Source organism: Myzus persicae, unplaced genomic scaffold (genome assembly GCF_001856785.1).
Source record: "Myzus persicae strain clone G006 unplaced genomic scaffold, MPER_G0061.0, whole genome shotgun sequence".
Taxonomy (NCBI): Eukaryota; Metazoa; Arthropoda; class Insecta; order Hemiptera; family Aphididae; genus Myzus; species Myzus persicae.
In genome coordinates, this window is record NW_019102160.1 from 120,899 (window position 1) to 141,627 (window position 20,729).

Here is a 20,729-nt window from a genome sequence, read left to right on the forward strand (position 1 = left end):
AGATATTTAAATTAGGGTTAGTTTTGTTCATCAGTTATCGCATATAACAGGCAAACAGTATCTCCAAAATATCATAATATATAAAAATCACTTTATAATTTTTTTAATTTTTTTTTTTAATTGAGCCAAAATCGTTTAATATGGTTACCGTTGACTATAAAGTTAAGTAACTTGTTCATTGTTGTGTAAATTGGTAGGGAAGACGAATTTGATGGTAGCGAAGATAATGGGGGGGGTCTAGGCGATTCGATCAATGACACACATCAACCGAGCATATCAGATTCTTACAGTACAGAATTTTTCTACTTATAGCCTAACTGCCAACATACCTATATTATAATCTTATAATTATACGAGTAAAATATATAATCTAAACTATAATTTAGATTACCGAGCCGACTAAAATTAAAATAGATAACTATATACTATAAATTCATACACAAATTTGTATAAATAACTTAAAACAAAAAAAAATCCTCTACTTTTACTTGGTTGTTTTTATCTTTTAATAAAAAAAATTATAATTTTCCTATAGCTTTTACTTACAATATTATAACTTATTTAAATATGATATACAATTTAAATAAATAACACATTACATTTTATTTATTTTCAAATTAATTAAAAATAGTTTTAATAATATTCAATAATAGCAAAATAAACTATCTATATTGTCAAAAAATCCGTAATAATATAATACATATAGATAATTTAACTTATTTATATAGATATAACATATAAATACATATTTTATAAAAACAAGTGTATACGGGAATTTGAATAGTAGTTTATACAGTCATACTTAAAATGTATACATAGTAAAATATTAATCAATTGATTAAATATAAATTATCTGCAATATATCACAATATAAAAAAAATAGTATACCTTTAGTTTTGCTTGTTTTGCTCATTGTGTGTAATGGGTACGGGGTCATTCAGATTTTTATATTTATATTTACAGCTCATTAAAATAAATATTAACATATCGAGCACCATTAATCCAGCAAATAGCAAGTATTCATAGGTCTGAAAAAAATAAGATAGATATAGGTAAGCAAATAATATTATCAGTAGCACAATTTCAACGAATAAACTTTGGGGCTAAAGCCTCCTATTTTTTCAGTTAGTCCAATGATCGAGAATTAAATAATGAATAATTCCCCCCCCCCATGCACACCCCATCAGTCTAATAATCACATATTTAATAATCGCTATGTACATATTAGTTTATTTATATAAAATAAGAAGAATTAATATAACATAAATATCATAAACAATGAGAGTGTTGATTTTAAAGTCAGATATCCTACACACATCCAAATTCCCCCTCCCATATTGAGAATGTGTATATTACGTACAATCACACTGATTTTTACATACTTGATTTTCGAAAAACCGTACTTCAGACACGATCACTACCATTAGATTTCCTAACGCTACCGTCAACAAATTAACTGCTGCCAGTAAGGATTTCATGCTTGTAGGCGCCTTTAAAATAATAATACTATGTATTATTATATGCTTTAAATTATAGAATAAACGTAATTAAAATTCAACTTACTTGAGTAAATGCAAATTCTAACGCCGTGATCGAAAACATAATCTCTGCAGCGGTCATTACAATAATTTGAGGTAATTGCCATGCTATATGAATAAAATTACCTTTCTCTAGGACTACCAAATTTGAATCCTATAAGTTATGCACTTAAAATTAATTAAAATTCAATGCTAAAAATTATGAGACCAAAGAATACTTACTGTGTGTCCTGAATTAAGTTGTAATACAAGCGTGTTTACACTAGCCGGTAAAAAATTGAAGTCTGAGATAAATTCGTTGTCAAAAAAGGCTTTATATCTAAAAAGTTGTTTAATCAGATATTTAATGACTGTTTTTTGTTTATATATATCGAAATAGGTTCAACAGAGTTTTTTCATATAAATAAACATACTTCACACGTAATCGTGTTTTATAATCACCTATCATTATACCTACTAACCTATTTATTTAAACTATAGAAGTACTAAGTATCTACATAACACTTGTTACTTTCATTGAATTTAACATTTTTTTTATGTATAATGTTTAAAGTAGTAGGTACTTTAAAAGCACCTACAACATAAATACATAAACATTTTTTCTGTTTACCTCTATTTTTATCTCTATATAATTCAACATAATTAATATTCTTAATATTTACGGCATTTACCTATATTTGTTAAAAAACAAAAGATAGAAAACGGTTGGTACTTAATACAAAACTAATGACTCTTGTACCCGAAGCGCGTAGTATATCTTCAATAAAATAAAAATATAATAAATGTAGAAGGTGATCAATGTCACACTCGTTATTTTGAAAAATTTAAGTTTTTTGGAAAAATATTTTTACTAGAAATAAATGCTTCAACTCATCAACTGCTAAGGTTATTAATCTACGTTCAAAATATTGTTTTTACATAAATTGCAAAACAACATTTTTGAAAATATTGAATATAGTCTTTACAATTATTGATCATTATCATTCTTAAATGTTTAGATACATCTTTAAGTTATAACTCATTAAATACTCGTATGAAATTAAATTTGTATACACCAAAGTACTCCGAAAAATATTCTGTTGAGGAATATGAAATTAAAAATGTGTAGTCATTCAAAAAAAGTAAAAAACTTAAAAAAATGATACCTAAGAAATTGTAAAAATTTAATTTTTCGACTGAAAAATTCTTTTCCAAATAATGATGAAGACATTTAAATGGATCACCTTGTATAAATTATACAAACATAAAATGATATATACTATAATACGTAAATATGTACATTATAAATATATAATTTCAATCAATAATCAATTATAATTCATTCAGTTTAATCTAACCGTTGACTTCTATACAAGTATAGTCAAAATCTAGTGATTGAATGATAATTTACATGTTTTTAATACAATTTTAACACAGATTTAAATTATATTTATTTATATATTGATAAAGGTTAGCTTATTCAATTAATCACCAACAGCCCTAAAAAGTCAAACAGGTACGATATTAAGTTATAAAGTATATAATATATTAATAATTTCCGAGAATATGATGGTTAAGTTGTTTAAATTAAAATATATCTCCAGAATTAAGTCCGTATTACAATAGTGTATGTTTCTATCATATTATTTTATTATTGATTATAGTTATTAACTTTTGCGTTTTATTACCTTACCATAGAATAATGAGAATGGGTTCATGATAATATAGTATAAATACGAAATAGATTAAAATTAATCTAAATATTTTTATGACATGAAGTACAAAAAAATGAATGGACCACATAAAATGTTTATGTTCCCACGGGGCCGCAAATAATGTTTTTAATTACAACGAAATAATTATTAAAAAAACCCCCTTTGAAATATATTGGGAATTTAAATTAAACATTTTTTGTTAAATTTAGGCTCAATGATAAATCATTTTATATTTCCAGTTATTTCTAGTCTTGTATTATCTATGAAATAAATAATAATATACAAAACAATAATATTTATTACTTACTTTCCAATGGGTACCGTTTTAGTTGTTAAGGATTTTAAATTAATTTCAGTTGCCGTGTTGTTGTTGTCTTTATCTTTGAGTTTTAAAACTTTATTAGATAAATCATCGCTGTTTAAAATTCTATAAAAACAATATAATGGATTAAATTGACATACAATTATAGATATAACCATTAACCGTGGTTATAAATAGAGGGGGGATCCTAGGAGAGTTTGGCTCTAAGACATATGTTACATAATTTTAAAGAATTATATAAGTTATGAAATAAAAATAAGCTATAGGCATACTCCAAGACTCAACTAATCTATTCGTATAACTTTTACCTCAATTAGTCAAGTCGTTCAAAAGGAACGTTCAATACACACGAATACACAATTAATAACAGAATACACTTAAGAATTAAGTAGAAACCATTAATAATGAAGAAGATATATATATAATTTTACTATTTAATTTTATACAATAGTACAATTAATTAATTTACATTTCATTTGTGATTGTTTTGAATTGTATCATGGATAAAATTGTGTGTATGTAGGTGGGTGGAAAATAAATCTCTCACTCTTTTTGTTCTTAAACCCTTTTGGGCTCAAAACCTATTTTGCATTTGAGAGCCCTATTTACGTCTAAGGGTATAAATTATGATAACTTAAAATTGATTTACCTTAAAATTGGATTGCCGTTCTTAGGTTTAGTCATGTCATCAAAATAACCAATTCTTTTTAATTCAAGTTTATCTTTTGAACGAGTTAAAAAATATGACGTTGCCTATAATTTTTAATAACAATTTAATTTTTTATTTCATATCTAAAGTTCTATGCGTTATTAAAAAAATATTTTTAAGCCAACCTTTCCTTCTACAATAGAAACACTGCTCGTTAAATTTAATGTTGACAAAGTCGGAGAACACGAAGGATCAGCGATGAAAACAATTGGAAATGAAGTTTCGTTAGAAGTTGGGGTATATCTTATCTCTAAAGTCTCAAGAGAACTTAATTTGTAGACAGGTAAATTTGTTGAATTGATTGTAATGTTGCAATCAAATCCGTTAAAAACTCTTAGATGACCTTCACCAGATGATATTTGGTTCGATCCACCCTAAAATAATAAAACTAAATTGAATTATTAATATTTTATATGATATTTCTTAAGCAGCTAAGATATCATAAATCATAATATTGTAATATACAACAAGTATGCTTACCCCCTTTTTTCTTTGATAATGAAGTTTCTCGAAATCTGATTTTTGGAATCTTTAAATATACTCAAAGACCATATTTTCATATTCTTGAGATTTTTTGTACCACTAAAGGAGTGTCCCGTGGCGATACAAACTTTTGTTTTTCATACGGGAACCCCATTTTTTTACTGTAATTATTTAGCGGATATTTTTTTTGAAAATTTTGATGTATTGAAATCAAAATTCGACCTAGTAGTGTTCTAGTTATTACACATTTTGAACTAAGGATAGTATAATTTATAATAAGGAAGAAGGATATGCTTATGCACAATACGTTGTTATCTATAGTCTATACACATAATATAAAATAATACGTAATTTCATATTTATTTAGTCAAACATTTAGGTAAATAGCAAGTAAAATCCTCCTTGATTTATTTAGTTATTTTTCTTATTCCATTTGTAGAACTGTATACGCATATCCCTATTACGGACTATTATCCTTAGTGCAAATTTTCCAATAACTAGGCAACCACTTGTTCGAATTTTGATTTCGATACATCAAAATTTTCAAAAAAAATTATCCGCTAAATAATTTAAAGAAAAAAGTGGGGCTCTCATTCGAAAAATTAAGATTCGTATCGCCACAGGACACTACTTAAGTGGCACAAAAATCTCAAGAATATGAAAATATGGTCTTTGAGTATATTTAAAGATTCCAAAAATCAGATTTTGAAAAACTTCATTATTAAAAAAAAAATGGAGTGAGGATACTTGTTGGATCATCCTGTATACGAATAAGTACATATTATGTACGACTGAAACTCAAAAATGAGTAATATGAAAATCATAAAATGGAATCTAAAAATAAAGTGTCTATACTATATACAAGGTGTAATTCTTTTAGCAATAATAAATATTCATTATCTCAACAAATATCAAAGTTTAAGAAAATATATTTGTGCACACTTTATTGATCTTTAAAAACAATATGTTTATGTCTTATACTTTTTCAAAAACAATTTTTTTTTTTGTATTCTGAAGCAAATGTTTTATTTTTGAGAATTTCGATTTATAAAATAAAAATATTAGAAATAAATGTATTTAAAAGGCAAACGTGAAATTGGTTCCCGGTTCAATTGAAGTGTACGATTTGGTTCCCGAAAAAAATACTTTCCAGTATACAATTGTTCGAATTGGTTCCCGAATAAAATTACTTATCAGTTTATCAGCACACAACTACTGTTACAAGATACGTAACTTATAAGATTAATAATTTTTACTTGTTCATATAATTTAGAGATACTCAGCAAAATGAAAACAATGTTTGTTGATGGAACTTTTAAAAGTTGCCCAAAATTATTTTACCAGATTTTTACCATTCATGGTGTAAAAGATAACAATTTTTTTCCCTTAGTTTTTTGCCTACTTCCCAATAATAACAGTACTACTTATATACAAGCATTTCGATTTATAGAACACCATATGTTTTTGACCATTTTTAACCATACCTAGGTATTCGAGATAGTGTTTGAACTATTCGAACTTATTTGCATTTTAGACAGTTCTACCCCTAGTCTGAATAAATGGGAAGGAAATTGTTGCTGGTTGAATGTATCATAATAATTTGAAAAGTTAATTTAACAAGGTTGTATTATCATGAAAGCTTGGGGGAACCAATTCATATATTACCTGTAGACAACCCGTGAACCAATTCGACAATTGGGGACCAATTCGTAGTCGTCCATTTAAAAAAATTTGGTAGGTAGTTTTTGAGATAATGATTAATGAGTTTTTCGCTGATAAAAGAATCAACCATTACAAAAATGAATAACTTATTATAAACAGATATTATTTAATATATGCATAAAAAATGATCTCTTATAAAATAATTATAATATAAATGCTAAAATTTAAAAATATTTGGATACAGAGACCAGGTACTCGTCTTACTTTTCTCATTTCAGCGCCATACACAATGGTGTAGGTATTGTGAATCAAAAATTGTGATATTAAACGAGAAAGCATTCCATACAACGATTCTGAGTTTAGTATGTTGTTTATAAAATTATTTAAATATTATATACTTCTTAATGTATTTAAAAAATAAAAGGCATAATTATTTATTGTACCTATTTACTTATAATTTTAAGAATTTTACTTACTTACAATTTTAAGTCTTAAGTTTATATTAAGAGAATAAGTCAAGGCTTTCAAAATGTATATAAATCACGCCATTAAAACTTTTGGCATAAATCCATGTACAATGTACATTACCATGTTTTGTATAAGAAATCGTTCCCGAGCTGAAAGAATTATCGGTTACCGTTACACGGATGCACAATATCTACTCAATACATTGTGTTGGTAAATGCCAATACTATACGTAGACGTTAAACCTAATAATACTTTATCCAAATTTTTTTTTTTTTTTAGCTAATTATTAACTACTTAACGTATCACACTATTACGTTTTATATAGGTACTTACAATAATCTTGTTTTGTACAACAGCAGATAGTACAAAAGCAAAAGCGGCAAGAAAACCACCTAATGCAATTTTTTGTAATGGTTTTTTAATACCAATCTTGGCTAATAGAGGATAAACAGCGGTTTCGAAAAACGGAATAAATAATAAAACGAGAAGAGGATTCATCACTTGCATTTGATCAGGCTTCATTGTCCAGTTGAGAAAATCAATCCTACCGTTCATCAAAGTAGCTTGTAATGTCCAACGAGAACCCTAGAAAGTTTTTTACAAAATACAATCACGGTGTATATTATAATTTATATTATATAGCTAAAATAAACATAGATAATATAAGTAAGAGATATTCTGTGAAATGTTGTTTTGTTTTAAAATTGCTTTAAAATAAAATTATTACAGATATTCAGTATAATAAAATACTATTTTTAAATTGATAAATTTAAATAATAATTTAATTTTCAAGTAGGTAATAATTTTAGTCGGTAAATCAATATTTATACATACTTGTATGTATTTAAATTAAAATAATTAAGTAATTAATTAATAACAACTAATTTTAAAAGCCGATTAGATTAACAACTAGGTACCTCCCATTATTATTTAATTGATTTATTTGAATAATATAAATAATTAATCATTTTTCTGACTAAAATAAAATATTAAAATTAGAATAATAATGATAACGATTAGTAAATTGTAATTCTTACTTGTTGATCAAATAAAGCCCAGAAGAATGGGAACGGAATAAATAAATACATCACATCTAGAGCAGCGCGTATATCTGAAATGTCTTTTTCCGAAAACTTGTCGTCTGCATAATTCAACCAATGACTTTTTTTTGTATTTGATGAAACATATGATAGTCTTCTTTTTATCGCATGCTAAACATAGTAACGTCGTATAAATGTATATTATAAAATCTTAAATCAGTGCTAGTTGTATTAAAGTAAGTATGTATTATTATTTGTCTATAATCATTATAGTGTTAATAGTACTCAGTAACGATTAAACGATTAAATTATTTGTATAAAATAATTATGACTGTATTTCCAATCATTAGTATTTTAATCTGTTTTATAATGTATTACATTTAATGTATATATTGTGTATGAAAATAAAAACTTACAAAAATACATGAAAAAGATGTTACAATGACGTTCGATTCTGGTTTTTTTATCTTATATAATCGTTTACCACATACGAAAATAACTAGTTTGGAATAAAAAAAAAAGATATAAGATATTAATGTAAATATAACACAGTTATTGTATAAATGTATGATATTTATAAGTGTAATCTTAAATTGTAAGGTAATAATAACTTATGCACTGTAGAAATGCTAGGTTTACTAAATTTGGAATTGCCTGTGCCAAAGATTTGTTCTTTTTATAAATGTATTTGTAAAAAAATTGTAATAGGCCATATTTTCACTAATTGCAATTGTAATAGTAATAAAATATATTATTATGTAACTGATGGTAACCATTTAAATAAACAAAACAATTTTTTTTTTCGTAAGCTGAAAAAAATTCATCCGTGAGCTACCATTTAGCTACCTATAAAGGTTGAAGAATAATCAATAAACGCCCTTCAATAGTCTCAAGGAATCTATTTCTATACATATAACTTTTAATGAAAACGCTCCAGTGTAATAGCTTTTGAGTCCATTAACTTCGAATAAAACAACAATCAACATCCATTTGTGTGAAAAAATAAAAAATATATAAATTACAGCACTTTTAGTGTATCTTGGTTTTAGTATATTTCAGCTCACGACAAATTTTTTTCGGTGTATATAACCTTACTCTGTGAACTAATTTGATCGAGATGGACAATCCACCTGCCACCTGTGGCAAACTGGATAGTATAGACTTGATATAAATCGAAAGTGGTTCAAACTACTCTTTAAACGTTCCTGGTATTATCTCTAAGAGAACAATTTGAAATTTTCTCAAAATACAGATACAATATTATATTCAACTATCATATTTAATTTAAGATATAATTTCTTTATTCGAAGCCATAAAAGGACTTTATCTCATCTGCCCGAGTAACCAATGGCAAAACATTGTTAACAGAACATTTTCGATTTTCGTCATAAATCAACCCTTGTGTGATGACCAAGGAAATTTAAAACAATTTTCTTTCCGTACAAACCTTATTCGGACAATTACGAACATAAGAAAGAAATGAATCAAATCGATCCAGCCGTTTTCAAGTGATTACTTTTAAGTATTTCTTTTGAATTCAGACTATCTTCTTTTCTCGGGGCTCTGTACTACTCTTTTGTTTATCATACTTGAGTATTGTTCCATTCTATATGTCGACCCATGCATATTTCTACCACCTTTACCGGTTTTGCTCTGAATATTTCCCACCTCATTCATCAACTACAATAATTCATCTGTTCTCCTTGAATTATATAGGTTTGTCAAGCCTAGACGATAGATGTTCTAATGATAAGTTACAATTCGTAGATAAATTTGTAAATGGCTCTCTGATGCACCTTCTCTCCCGTAATAACTTCCGAGTTTCTCAAACTTACACTAGTTCCCTCTCTCACTGCAAGTTGGGTACAAGTGTACAACATGAGTGTACTTATGTTGTACCCAAACATGCACTACGAATTATTGCCGCAATCATCTAATAGACCGTTTAATTTTAATGCACCTAACCAACACTCTGTCTAATACGCAACCACTACTACCAAAGCATCATAAATTCGTTCATTATTATAGGTATTATTTTTACTGTACTTTTTATTTGTTCTGTTGGGCTCTGTCCATTATTAATATTACATTAAAAATAAAATAATTTGTTTAGTGATGGTGTGAACTCTGTAAAAAATATTCTAAGCAGAAAATCAATTTACTCGAAGATACACAGAAATATATAAATGTTACTTACAAATCGCGACCAGCATTAGCACAGCTGGTACACCAAAAGCTAAGGGGAAACATGAAGTTCGGCCGAAACATTGTACGTCTTTTCTTAGCTCCGGTGTTACTGATGTTGATATAAGAGAACCTGCGTTGATAGAAAAGTAAAATATGGAAAAGAACTTTTGTAGATAAACTTCTTGAGCAGGAAGGTCGAATTGATCACCGCCAAATGAAGAAACACATGGTTTTATTCCACCTGTGCCAATCGCAATTAAAACTAATCCCATCAGTGCTAAGTATCTATAAAATAATAAGATATTATTTTGAAATAACTCATAAAATATATTATTATCATATAATAAATTAAAACAATTCAATTCAATTCAATCATACTTTAAAAAAATGTCCATACAAAATATCATTATATAATACGCGCCGTGTAGATGTATAAAACATTTTAATTTTCGAAGTCCTCTTAAAATTGTGTGTGAAATATATGTATACATTATTGGGCGTCATTCGATTGCGTCCTGTTTCAACCTTTCATACCTTTTCAGTATGTCGATTGCGTCCACAAGTCAGATAGGTAAATTATTTTTTCTTACCTTTATATGTTCCGATTGCGTCCTGTTGTATGATATATAAGTATAATATTTGCATTTTTTATTTGCGCAACTCCAACGCTCGACATCATTGTCCAAAATTTTGTGAAAACGATATTTAAACTTATCAATTATACGGATTTCCTTATTTTTTTCACTAAAAATTATATTTATTATTAAGTCTAAACTTTAAAGTATCTTTTGATTCTAAGGCACTTGACGTACTAAATCGCTACGTGATCGTAAATCGATAAGAGTACCAGCCTTCAGATAAAATGTTCGTAAGCTCATCAAGTTAAAATCAATTCGTGTTTAAATATACCTCCACAACATGTGTGACAAAAATATTAGATTTAATATGTCAATTTATCTGTCACATTAACGCTTACCTACTATACAATAGGACGCAATCGGCACGTGGAAAAGGTGGGCAAAAAATCGTTTACCTGCATCTGGGACGCAATCTACAAACTCCGACATTATTAACAATAAAATTAAAAATCCAAATAAAATAATACATAGATTGTATATATCTACCGACCTACTTGGATTTTGGGTATACTTAAACTGCATAAAAATGACCTTTTTTTGTAAACTGATCCCAAATTTGTATCCATATTAAAAAGGTATAATGTAAGTTAAGCCTTATTTTTTATTCATGTTAAAAGACATAATGTACACTGCGCGCCAATATGCAATATACCAAAATACCGAATTCATAAGACTAACCTACTACATAATCCACAAAATAATTGTTTTTCGGAAATAGCCATTTTTTTCCGATGAGCATCTACATCATAAAAATTGGTAAACTATAATATAACATATATTGACAAATTGTTAAAACAGAAATTTCAAATCCATCTAAAATATCCACTTAATGATAATCGTTATGGTGGTTTTAATAATAATAAAAACCTAAAATATTGAACCACAGTTATTAATGTTTTTTTTTAATCACCATTGCGTAGACTATAACAATTCACAAATATTTTAAAAGCAGAACATTTTTTTATAAACATTAAGAATTTATGATATAGATGTATGTTATCGATAGTCAATACAATATGTGATATGTTTTTATCATTGTAACTAAAAACCATGTTGATTTAATTGCCTATAATTAAAAATAATTTTCTTTTAATATTTATTTCCAGAATAGTACTATCTACTTTTAGTCAAACATATTATTATAATAACCGTAAAAAAATTGTTTCTTTAATAGTACAAATATTATTATTTATTACCTTTGGTTGTTTAAACTAAATGAAACTGCCAAAGATGACCCAGTTATGACTAAATTTCCAACTGCGTAAATTAGTGAAAGATATACTATAGTTCTGAAAAAAAGAATAGTTGTATGAAATAAACATTAAACATATAATATGGATAAATAAATAATATTTTTTCTTATTTTCAGTAAAGAAATGATTAATTATACGTTTACAATCTACATACAAGTATACTTTTACAACTATACTATAAGCTAACCATATAGTAGTACATAATAGGGAGGGTCGCAACACATGCCCTTGGATATATGTAATATATAATAAGTATAGGAAATATGAAGGTGTATATTAACAGTGACTATTTAAATAAATAAAACTTGGAGTTTTTTTGTTGTAATTTACTTGAACAGACTGTGAGCTCATTTTATTTTAAGACGTTGAGAAGGAATAGGTATATAGATATATTGAGGTAAAGTAACAGCTGATGGGATAGAAACTAGAATATTTTAATATGAAAAATTTATAGCATTATCAAGAAGCAAGAAATATAAATAATTGGGTAATTTTGTTCTAATTTCATAATATAGTTTAAACTGTAAAATGTAAATATTGATATTGTAATTAATGTATAGAGAGGAAATTGGTTTTAAATGAAATCTGATCGATTTAAAAGGAATATTGGCAGTGATTTTGCATTGGCATTTTGTGTTGAGTCACATATAGTTGAACAATAGATATTTTAAAATAAGACAATGATTTAAAAAACAAATTAATTACTTAGTATATAAATCAATTTAAATGCGAAGATATCAAAAATATAGTTTAAAAGGCTAAGTTAGTACAATAAGCAAAATAAAATTTCGTGAATCATCTACATACAATAATTAACCAGAGTTATAGTTGTTGACACAGTTTCATATTAGAATTTAGAACAATAAGAAAAAATATCAAATACCTACCTACAACATCTTTTTTTTTTCTTTATTAGTAATACACCATCTGTACACAAACGGCACAATAAGATTATGAGCTGAGACACAATAAAAAACATGAAATTATGAGCTAAGAAGCCACCCACCGATGACACTTATGTTTTTTAAATTATTATTATGTATTTTATTTTGGAATCGTTGAATTTTATTTAGATTTGATATTTTTGCGTTACCCCATAGCTGTAAGCCGTACGTCCAAATTGGCTTTAAAAGAGATTTGTAAAGAAGTAGTTTAATATTTAATTTAGAGTGTTTGTTGTTGACTATTAGGGTTTTGATTATTTGTAAGCGGGAATTTAATTGTGAAGTTTTGACTTTGATGTGGTGAGCCCAGGTTAGACGGCGGTCAAGAGTTAGGCCGAGATATTTAACGTTTGGGATGAGGGGATCTGAGTACCAAAAAGGGATACCTCTGGACATGGTGCTAAACTAAGTGTAAATGTAGTATGTACTGATTTGGTTTGATTTATTTTAAAACGCCACTTTTTATACCAATCTTCAATTAATGAAAGATGGTTTTGTAGGTTTGTGGAGGCTATAATAGGATCTGGACTGGAAGATATTATGACTTTATCGTCCGACCTACAACATCTAATGATTAATCTGAATCGTTATGATTTTTTAATGTATAAATAATAACTATCTCTTAATGTACTATACTTACTTGAATTTTCCCAAGAAAGAATCAGATAGAATAGCTCCAAATAGTGGTGAAAAATACGCCATAAAGACAGCCATGTGATAAATAATAGTGGATTCGTCTTCATCGTATTGCAATATTGATGTGAGATATAATACTAAAACAGCTAATATACGAGACAATTCATCCATAAATGATAAAAACAAATAAACTAATATTTTATAATATTTTAAATAAAAACATAGGTACTTCGAAGTCCATAGTAGGAAAATCGTTCACAAAACTCTGTGCAGATGATAAACCACACTGACTTTGGGTATGCCTGTATAAATAGAAATAAAATATAAGTTAAGTACTATAAAAGACTATATAAGACTATAAAAGCTATACACAATAAACATATTTTATGATAAATAATTGTGATGATATCTTATTAGATTTATTTGTTACTTTATTATTTATATTATGTTTAAATATTTTCTTATAATGATTTCTGTCACCTACCTAATTAATAATCTGATATTAACCATTCTAAAGAAAATAAAGACAATCTTGCGACAAGGGAGAAAAAAACCATGTTTGGTATTATGAATTTTATACGACTATATATTCCAAACATATTTCTTAAAAATAGCTGTTTTTGAATAATTATTTATTAAATTGTTATGATTTTTTTTTACTTCGTATTCATGTTTAATTTAATAACTTCATTAATTTTCGTTGCTTGAATGTAGAAGACGTCAAAGTGCCACGCCCACAAATTGTTGTGTTCTGCAGTCCCAATTTTGTGTAGTAAGGAGATCTCTTAAATATTACTGCAGTAAACATTATTATTTATGAGTACTAAATACAATGTAAAAAGTGAACTCACTTATTTATTTAAAAGTTAAATTGTTAATACAGGTTAGGTTATATATAGGTTATATAGACACTAGTACACTACTCATCATATACATCTTTTGCACATGACATAATATTTAAATTTTATTTCATAAGAAAAATGTATATAAGAATAACTAAACAAATCATACTTGACTGTAGTAACTATACGATTAAACTCTTATTTTACCAAATAAAACGAAATAAAATCATATCTGGTTATAACATATCTGCCTGCACTCAGATTATATTACTAAGTTTATTTTATGATTGTAATACACTATTGCTTTTAAAGAAATTTATTTTACTATTATACAATAGTAATATAGTAGTTTGAATTAACTTTTGCCAAAACAGTTTCATTTGAAAATTTCATTGAGTGTATTAAATATAATATTTTACTCTAAAACTTTCATACACCTACGAATAATATTTCAGTATTGCATTTTCGAGCTTTTTTACTCAACGATTACAATTGAATTGACATTTATAGAATAAAATAAAAAAAATTCAAATTTCAAATGTCTATAAATAACTCAAAACAAGTCAAAATATTTTCAAAATTTCTTTACGTATAGGAAATGACAAAATAAATATTTGATGAAAATTTCAAGTACCTACCTACAGTTTTTAGTTTTTGAAGTACAACACAATAAGAAAATCGTGGTTTGAGAATTTGTAAAATTTGTTAAAAATATTAAATGTAAATATAAACTATTTAAGTTTATACTGGGTATTTGGGTAGTTGGGCGTAAAGGTACTAATTAATAATGGTATATAGTATAATATATATTTTATACTATAATATTAACCTACTATAGACTATAGTGTACAGTTATGCTTTAATGCTGGTCTACTGCTGAATTCTGAATTCAACTGCTGATAGGTAAATTGGATTATTGACAAACACATTTTAAATTCTGAGTCGAACAAAAATTTAAATTAATTAGCTTTACATTGATGTAGTCACTATTCACTTTATGGTACTTGGACACTTGGTAGTAAAAAATAATGCCCATAAACATTTTTATTTAAGAATTATGGCACTTGGTACTTATATTAATAAGTATCTAAAATAATTAAAATATTAGTGTAAATATCATAAATTCATAAGTAGAGAAGTATATTTCTTAGATGTTATGGATGTAACAACGAAGTAAATAATGTCTTGTAGGATTAGTTTTTTTAAATGGCTTTAATCCATTTTATTAAAAAAAACTGATGCTTTTATACGTTAAGAATTATTTACTGCTACTCATAAATTAATATAATATATAAATAAAATCAACTCATCCGTGAACTATGGAAAAGAGTAATATTCATGAACACGGTATTTCAAGGTTTTGTAAGGTTTTGTAAGGTTTTGTAGTAGCAAATACAATATTGTACTCACTATTTATAATTTACTTTACTGTGTCATGTAAACATGTAAACAGTAAACCGGTTTACTAATCGTGATAATCTTCACGGTAAATTTGACCCATTCGCGAAAAAGAATACTTTCATTCGTGGATGAACTTGCTAATATTGTAAATATTGAATAATTCAATAATATGTTATTATGTAAGTACCAATATTGTGGTTATTTAATTCTTCCTATGAAATTTAAAGGTTCAATTTTTGGAGGGATGCTTATACCAAACAATTTTGGCTGTTGTTATACTGTTTAGTTATTACCTAGTTATTTTAGTGTACCAATTCATAGTATATTATTACATTAGGGTGTAGTTGACTTAGTCAATATATTTTCTGATTTTATTACTATTTGTTAATAAATTATTCCCATATTGATGATCATAATAATTATAACTATTAAAAAACAAGTGGCCAATATTATGCCTATAAATTATTCAGTCTCATTCAGCTAGTTGACACCCGTCAAAGAGGTGTTTTCCCGTCACCCAGTTTAGTTGACAGCTGGACCTTCATCCCCAACATTATGTTTTTAAATTATATGTGCAGCCGTGCAGGCAACAATATAGTTTTATTAACTTATAAAATAAAAAACGACTTTTACTCCAAACAAATTATTTAATATTTAAGAAATAAAAATAAATTTATTATAGGTAAATAAGTATCATATGTAAGTATATTACATAGATTTTTTTCTTCAAAAAGTGATGCAACATAATGAATAATAATGATATTGCCAATGTATTTTTATATTAATATATATATTTAACATTGACATCATTATTATTTATTGTCTTATTGACATACTTTATACCTTTTATGGAACATTTTCGTAGAAATTTAATCTAAAGACATTATAATATTATAAGAGAGGTACCTGGTACCTACTGATAAATGTATGTGATTGGTTAATATAGGGATATCAGTTACTTAAATATTTCATAATGTAAACAATAAGAATTATTAAATTTTCAACCATTAAATAATTTATCTTGAGCAATATGATATTATAGTGACAATATTAACCTACTATATTTAATAATTTTAATTAATTGGATTTTGAAAACAATAACTATTATAGTATAAAAACAAGGATCAAAAAAGTAGAGTAATAAATTAATGATCATTGTGTAATTTACCATAAACCTAACTATTATTGTATACATCATGCTATTGATGCTTTTTTTATTTTAATATAGTTTTTTATTCATGTGCTTTTATGTTATGTTGAATATTACTGAATTGTATTTGTTTATTAGTTTTATAATTTGCAATCTTATTTTGAAAAAATATCTTGTTCTCTACCTCCAACACAATCATAGCAATTGACTAGATAATCGAAAAATTATATCATTGAAAACTAATTTGTACATTTATTTTTTGATAAAAAATTTTTGAAAAAAAAACAAATACAAATATTACATTTACTTATTTTTTTTAAATATTGACAGTTAAATTAAGAAGGATAAATTACGAAACTAAAAATAAATAAGTATACCTACACTTTCGAGTTTACCTCCTGGTTGAGTAAAAAATATATTGGTTACTGAATGACCTATAAAGTATAATTATGCAACCCAAAACAAATCAATACAAATGATGTACCATACACAAAAGTATAAATTGGTAAGTGGTATAAATCTAAAAAGCTATGAATTAGACGAAATGTTTTGAAAATGTCATTGTTTTTTTGTTATAAGTACATCTGGACATTAATAAATGTTTTAAAATAGGTATGACACCCAACAAAAAATTTTGATTTTAAAATATAATGATAATAATTCAACATATGTATGACATTAGTTTCATAAGACATGATCAATGTCCAATGATCAATATACAAAATATGTAGACGTGAAAGTAGGTAATACATAAAAATTTAATTGACATGCTACTGTTGACTCTTGATTGTTATCCATTTTAAATATAAACGTATTTACGAATAGAGTGTATGCCGTATTGGTTAAAGTACCTACCATTAAAAGGTAATATAAAGAAACAAATTAAAATTATAATAATAATAATTGAATAGACTTTATTATTATGAAATAATTTAGTTTGTTTCAACATAAAAATAAAAATAATTCGTCATATTCTATTTTACTAAAAATAAAACTGAATTATAAAATACACAATGAATGAATCAACTACGTATCATGTCTCGTAGGTATAGATAATATTAATAACTTTCTAATTTTGACGTTCTATGAATAAGACATCTAAATAAAGTCTAATATATCTATTATTAATATTTTGTTTAGTTTAAAATCTATACATAGTGTTTTAAAATGGTCTGTATCACAAAAATGTATTGCATAAAAAAAACATATGATCGAAATTCAAATACCTACATGAAACTATCTACCTACATGCACACATCAAAATAAAAATAAAATAACATTTGTATCACTTGATAACGTTTTGAAATGTTTTTAAAAATGATAAAACTGTAAGGGATAACTCCAATTTTTTTAAATGTTTTAATTCATAGCTAATTTATTAACGTGATTTTTATAAAAACAAAATATGTGAAACTAAATTATTGATGTCTTATGGACATTTTACATTTTGCTATTAAAAATTAAAATAGTATGTAGATCCAGGTACTTATTACGTATGAATGACATTCGATATATTATTATTATAGTGTGCTCAGTGCGCTATATTTAATTCACTTAGTCCGCTTGAATCCAGGCAGGGCACGCTGTGCCCGGACACTCTTGTATAATGCCAGGGTCAATGTATGAAAAATTGGATTGTTAAAATAATTATAATGATAATTTCTTATACGTAGACCAACATTTTTAAGCATAATGCACAGTTCCCAGATTTCCTACTTTGCTATTATCATTTACATCTTATAATTTATAAGCTAATTTTTAATTACCTACCTATACTATAAGATTTAATACGTTAATACTCAATGCTAAATTTCTAACTGTAGGTACCTACTAAATACTAATTATCATTAACATAAATGTATTAACAAATTCTAAAACGTACGTGCAAAACTAACTAAACATAACTAACATTATACTTACCATTATTTATTATGTAGAAATATTCGTATGTTGTAGAAATAAAATTTCTTAGTGGATTTGCTTTTCTATCTAGGAACAACAAAATGTTACCTAAATTAACATTTTTACAATTTATATAACATCTTTATTAAATAATTTTATTCGAGAAACATAATATAAAACCATTTTACTATTGATAAAGTATAAGAAAAAAACACAACAAAAGTTTATTTCAATTATTTGATTTTAGTGTGTACTGTGTATACGTATTAGTACAATAAATTAATTTTAAGACTAACAACGAGAATGAACTGCAGTTCACTCTCTCTGATACACAAGTTATAACTGATGCCTAACTATTTAGCCCGATCGTCGTACGTCTAACGGTATAACATAATTGAACAACATAAAAATACAGATGCGAATTATCAAAACATATTTTACATTAGCCAAGGCCAAAGCCCAGTTCAACGCGAACTATAGTAATCCCCACTTAATAATTTATATACCTACCTAGCTAGTACTTCCATAGTTACATCCAAAAATAATAAAGTGACTACTGATTAGTGAGTGGGATTAGTCGGAGGATAAATATTAAATACCTACTTACAATTTTAATGAAATGATTTGTTTATTTTAATACATACAAATTGGTAAGCGAAACTCGTCTTTGATTTATTATGTTTATAGTTTACTTCTGTTAACGGGTTCAAACTTTAATTTGCAATGTTTTAATAAAATATAGGTGAAACAAATATTTATTTTAGTGTTTTTTGTTAAATGTTACTAAAATGAGTGATGAAAGTTAAGATCCGGGGAGGTCATTCTGCTAAAGAAAGTGACAAGTGAATCTCACATAGAGTAGGTCACTGCAATCTATGTATTACAAATTACAAATGAATTTAATGACAATCATTGCATACGAAAAATCATTCTGAGCCTAATTTAGACAAGCTGACATCTATATAATTCAAAGGATGTTTAATTATATATGTAATATTAATATAATTATGTTGTAGTAATTTATTTTTCTATTAGTAATAGGTATGTATAGGATGAACTAATTTTCACTTTTCACCAACAACAAATCACATACATATATTGATATATAGGTAATAATTCTTAGAATATTATTTTATACAATATAACTTAACAACTATTATTAACATATTTAATATTATTTATACATAATATAAGTCAATACAGACGCTGTACGGCGTATACCGTATAGAATATGGTAGAATAGGTTCGTCGTATAAATAACTTAAAATTAATCTCAATATTTTTTAAATTTCTGTATAATTTAATTTTCTATATGTTCTATTATTATGATTGATGACCGCCACAAGCGCAATATTATGCACTGTTGTGCATATAGGTATGTAATATTGAGCAGTTTTTACTTTTAAACTTACACGTCAAAAAAAACAATGAGATAAGTGATTTGTTGTATTTTGTGGTGCGTTAAAGTTAAATTTACACATTTAATTGTGTAGTTTATAACTAAAAATTAGTTATTGTTTTTGTAGTGGTTGGTTAGGTCTTATTTATTGAAAACCAATAAAAAATGTATTTAAGTAAAATATTCAATATATTTATTTATTCATTTGCTTTTTGAAATAAATAAAAATTTGTTTTTTGTTATCCACCACAAGTACCTTTTTTCAGCGTAAACTACGTCAGGAAAAAAAACAGGTAAAATTGGGTCCATGTGAACTCCATCAGTGAAGAAAATCAAGTCTAAGTATAAGATTAATAAATAGGTATTATGTAATATGTATATTATTATAATATCCCAAAAATGTACAAAAATTAATACAAATAATAATGTTCGTCCACGAAAAAAAAAGCACAGAAAAAAAA

The 20,729-nt window shown here is 26.1% G+C and overlaps 1 protein-coding gene across 1 annotated transcript; it reads right to left on the reverse strand.

The window, feature by feature from the left end:
- Positions 1-677: 677 nt before the first annotated feature.
- LOC111031422 (peptide transporter family 1-like) lies at positions 678-19,263 on the reverse strand. Its single transcript, XM_022311343.1, has 15 exons — positions 18,888-19,263; positions 13,804-13,876; positions 13,579-13,720; positions 11,938-12,030; positions 10,114-10,388; positions 8,333-8,415; positions 7,914-8,087; positions 7,210-7,461; positions 4,389-4,637; positions 4,204-4,307; positions 3,540-3,659; positions 1,761-1,857; positions 1,564-1,692; positions 1,383-1,490; positions 678-1,028 (listed from the first exon to the last, which is right to left on the reverse strand). The coding sequence occupies exons 1-15, from the start codon at positions 18,888-18,890 to the stop codon at positions 891-893; spliced, it is 2,040 nt and encodes a 679-aa protein (XP_022167035.1). The 5' UTR covers positions 18,891-19,263; the 3' UTR covers positions 678-890.
- Between the last annotated feature and the right edge of the window lie 1,466 nt (positions 19,264-20,729).

Excerpts from the sequence above, each read along its gene's own strand:
- LOC111031422 (XM_022311343.1), bottom strand. Across the intron at positions 3,660-4,203 it reads AACGGCAATCCAATTTTAAG|AATTTTAAACAGCGATGATT; the intron begins GTAAATCAATTT and ends TTGTTTTTATAG. Across the intron at positions 1,491-1,563 it reads TAGAATTTGCATTTACTCAA|GCGCCTACAAGCATGAAATC; the intron begins GTAAGTTGAATT and ends ATTATTTTAAAG.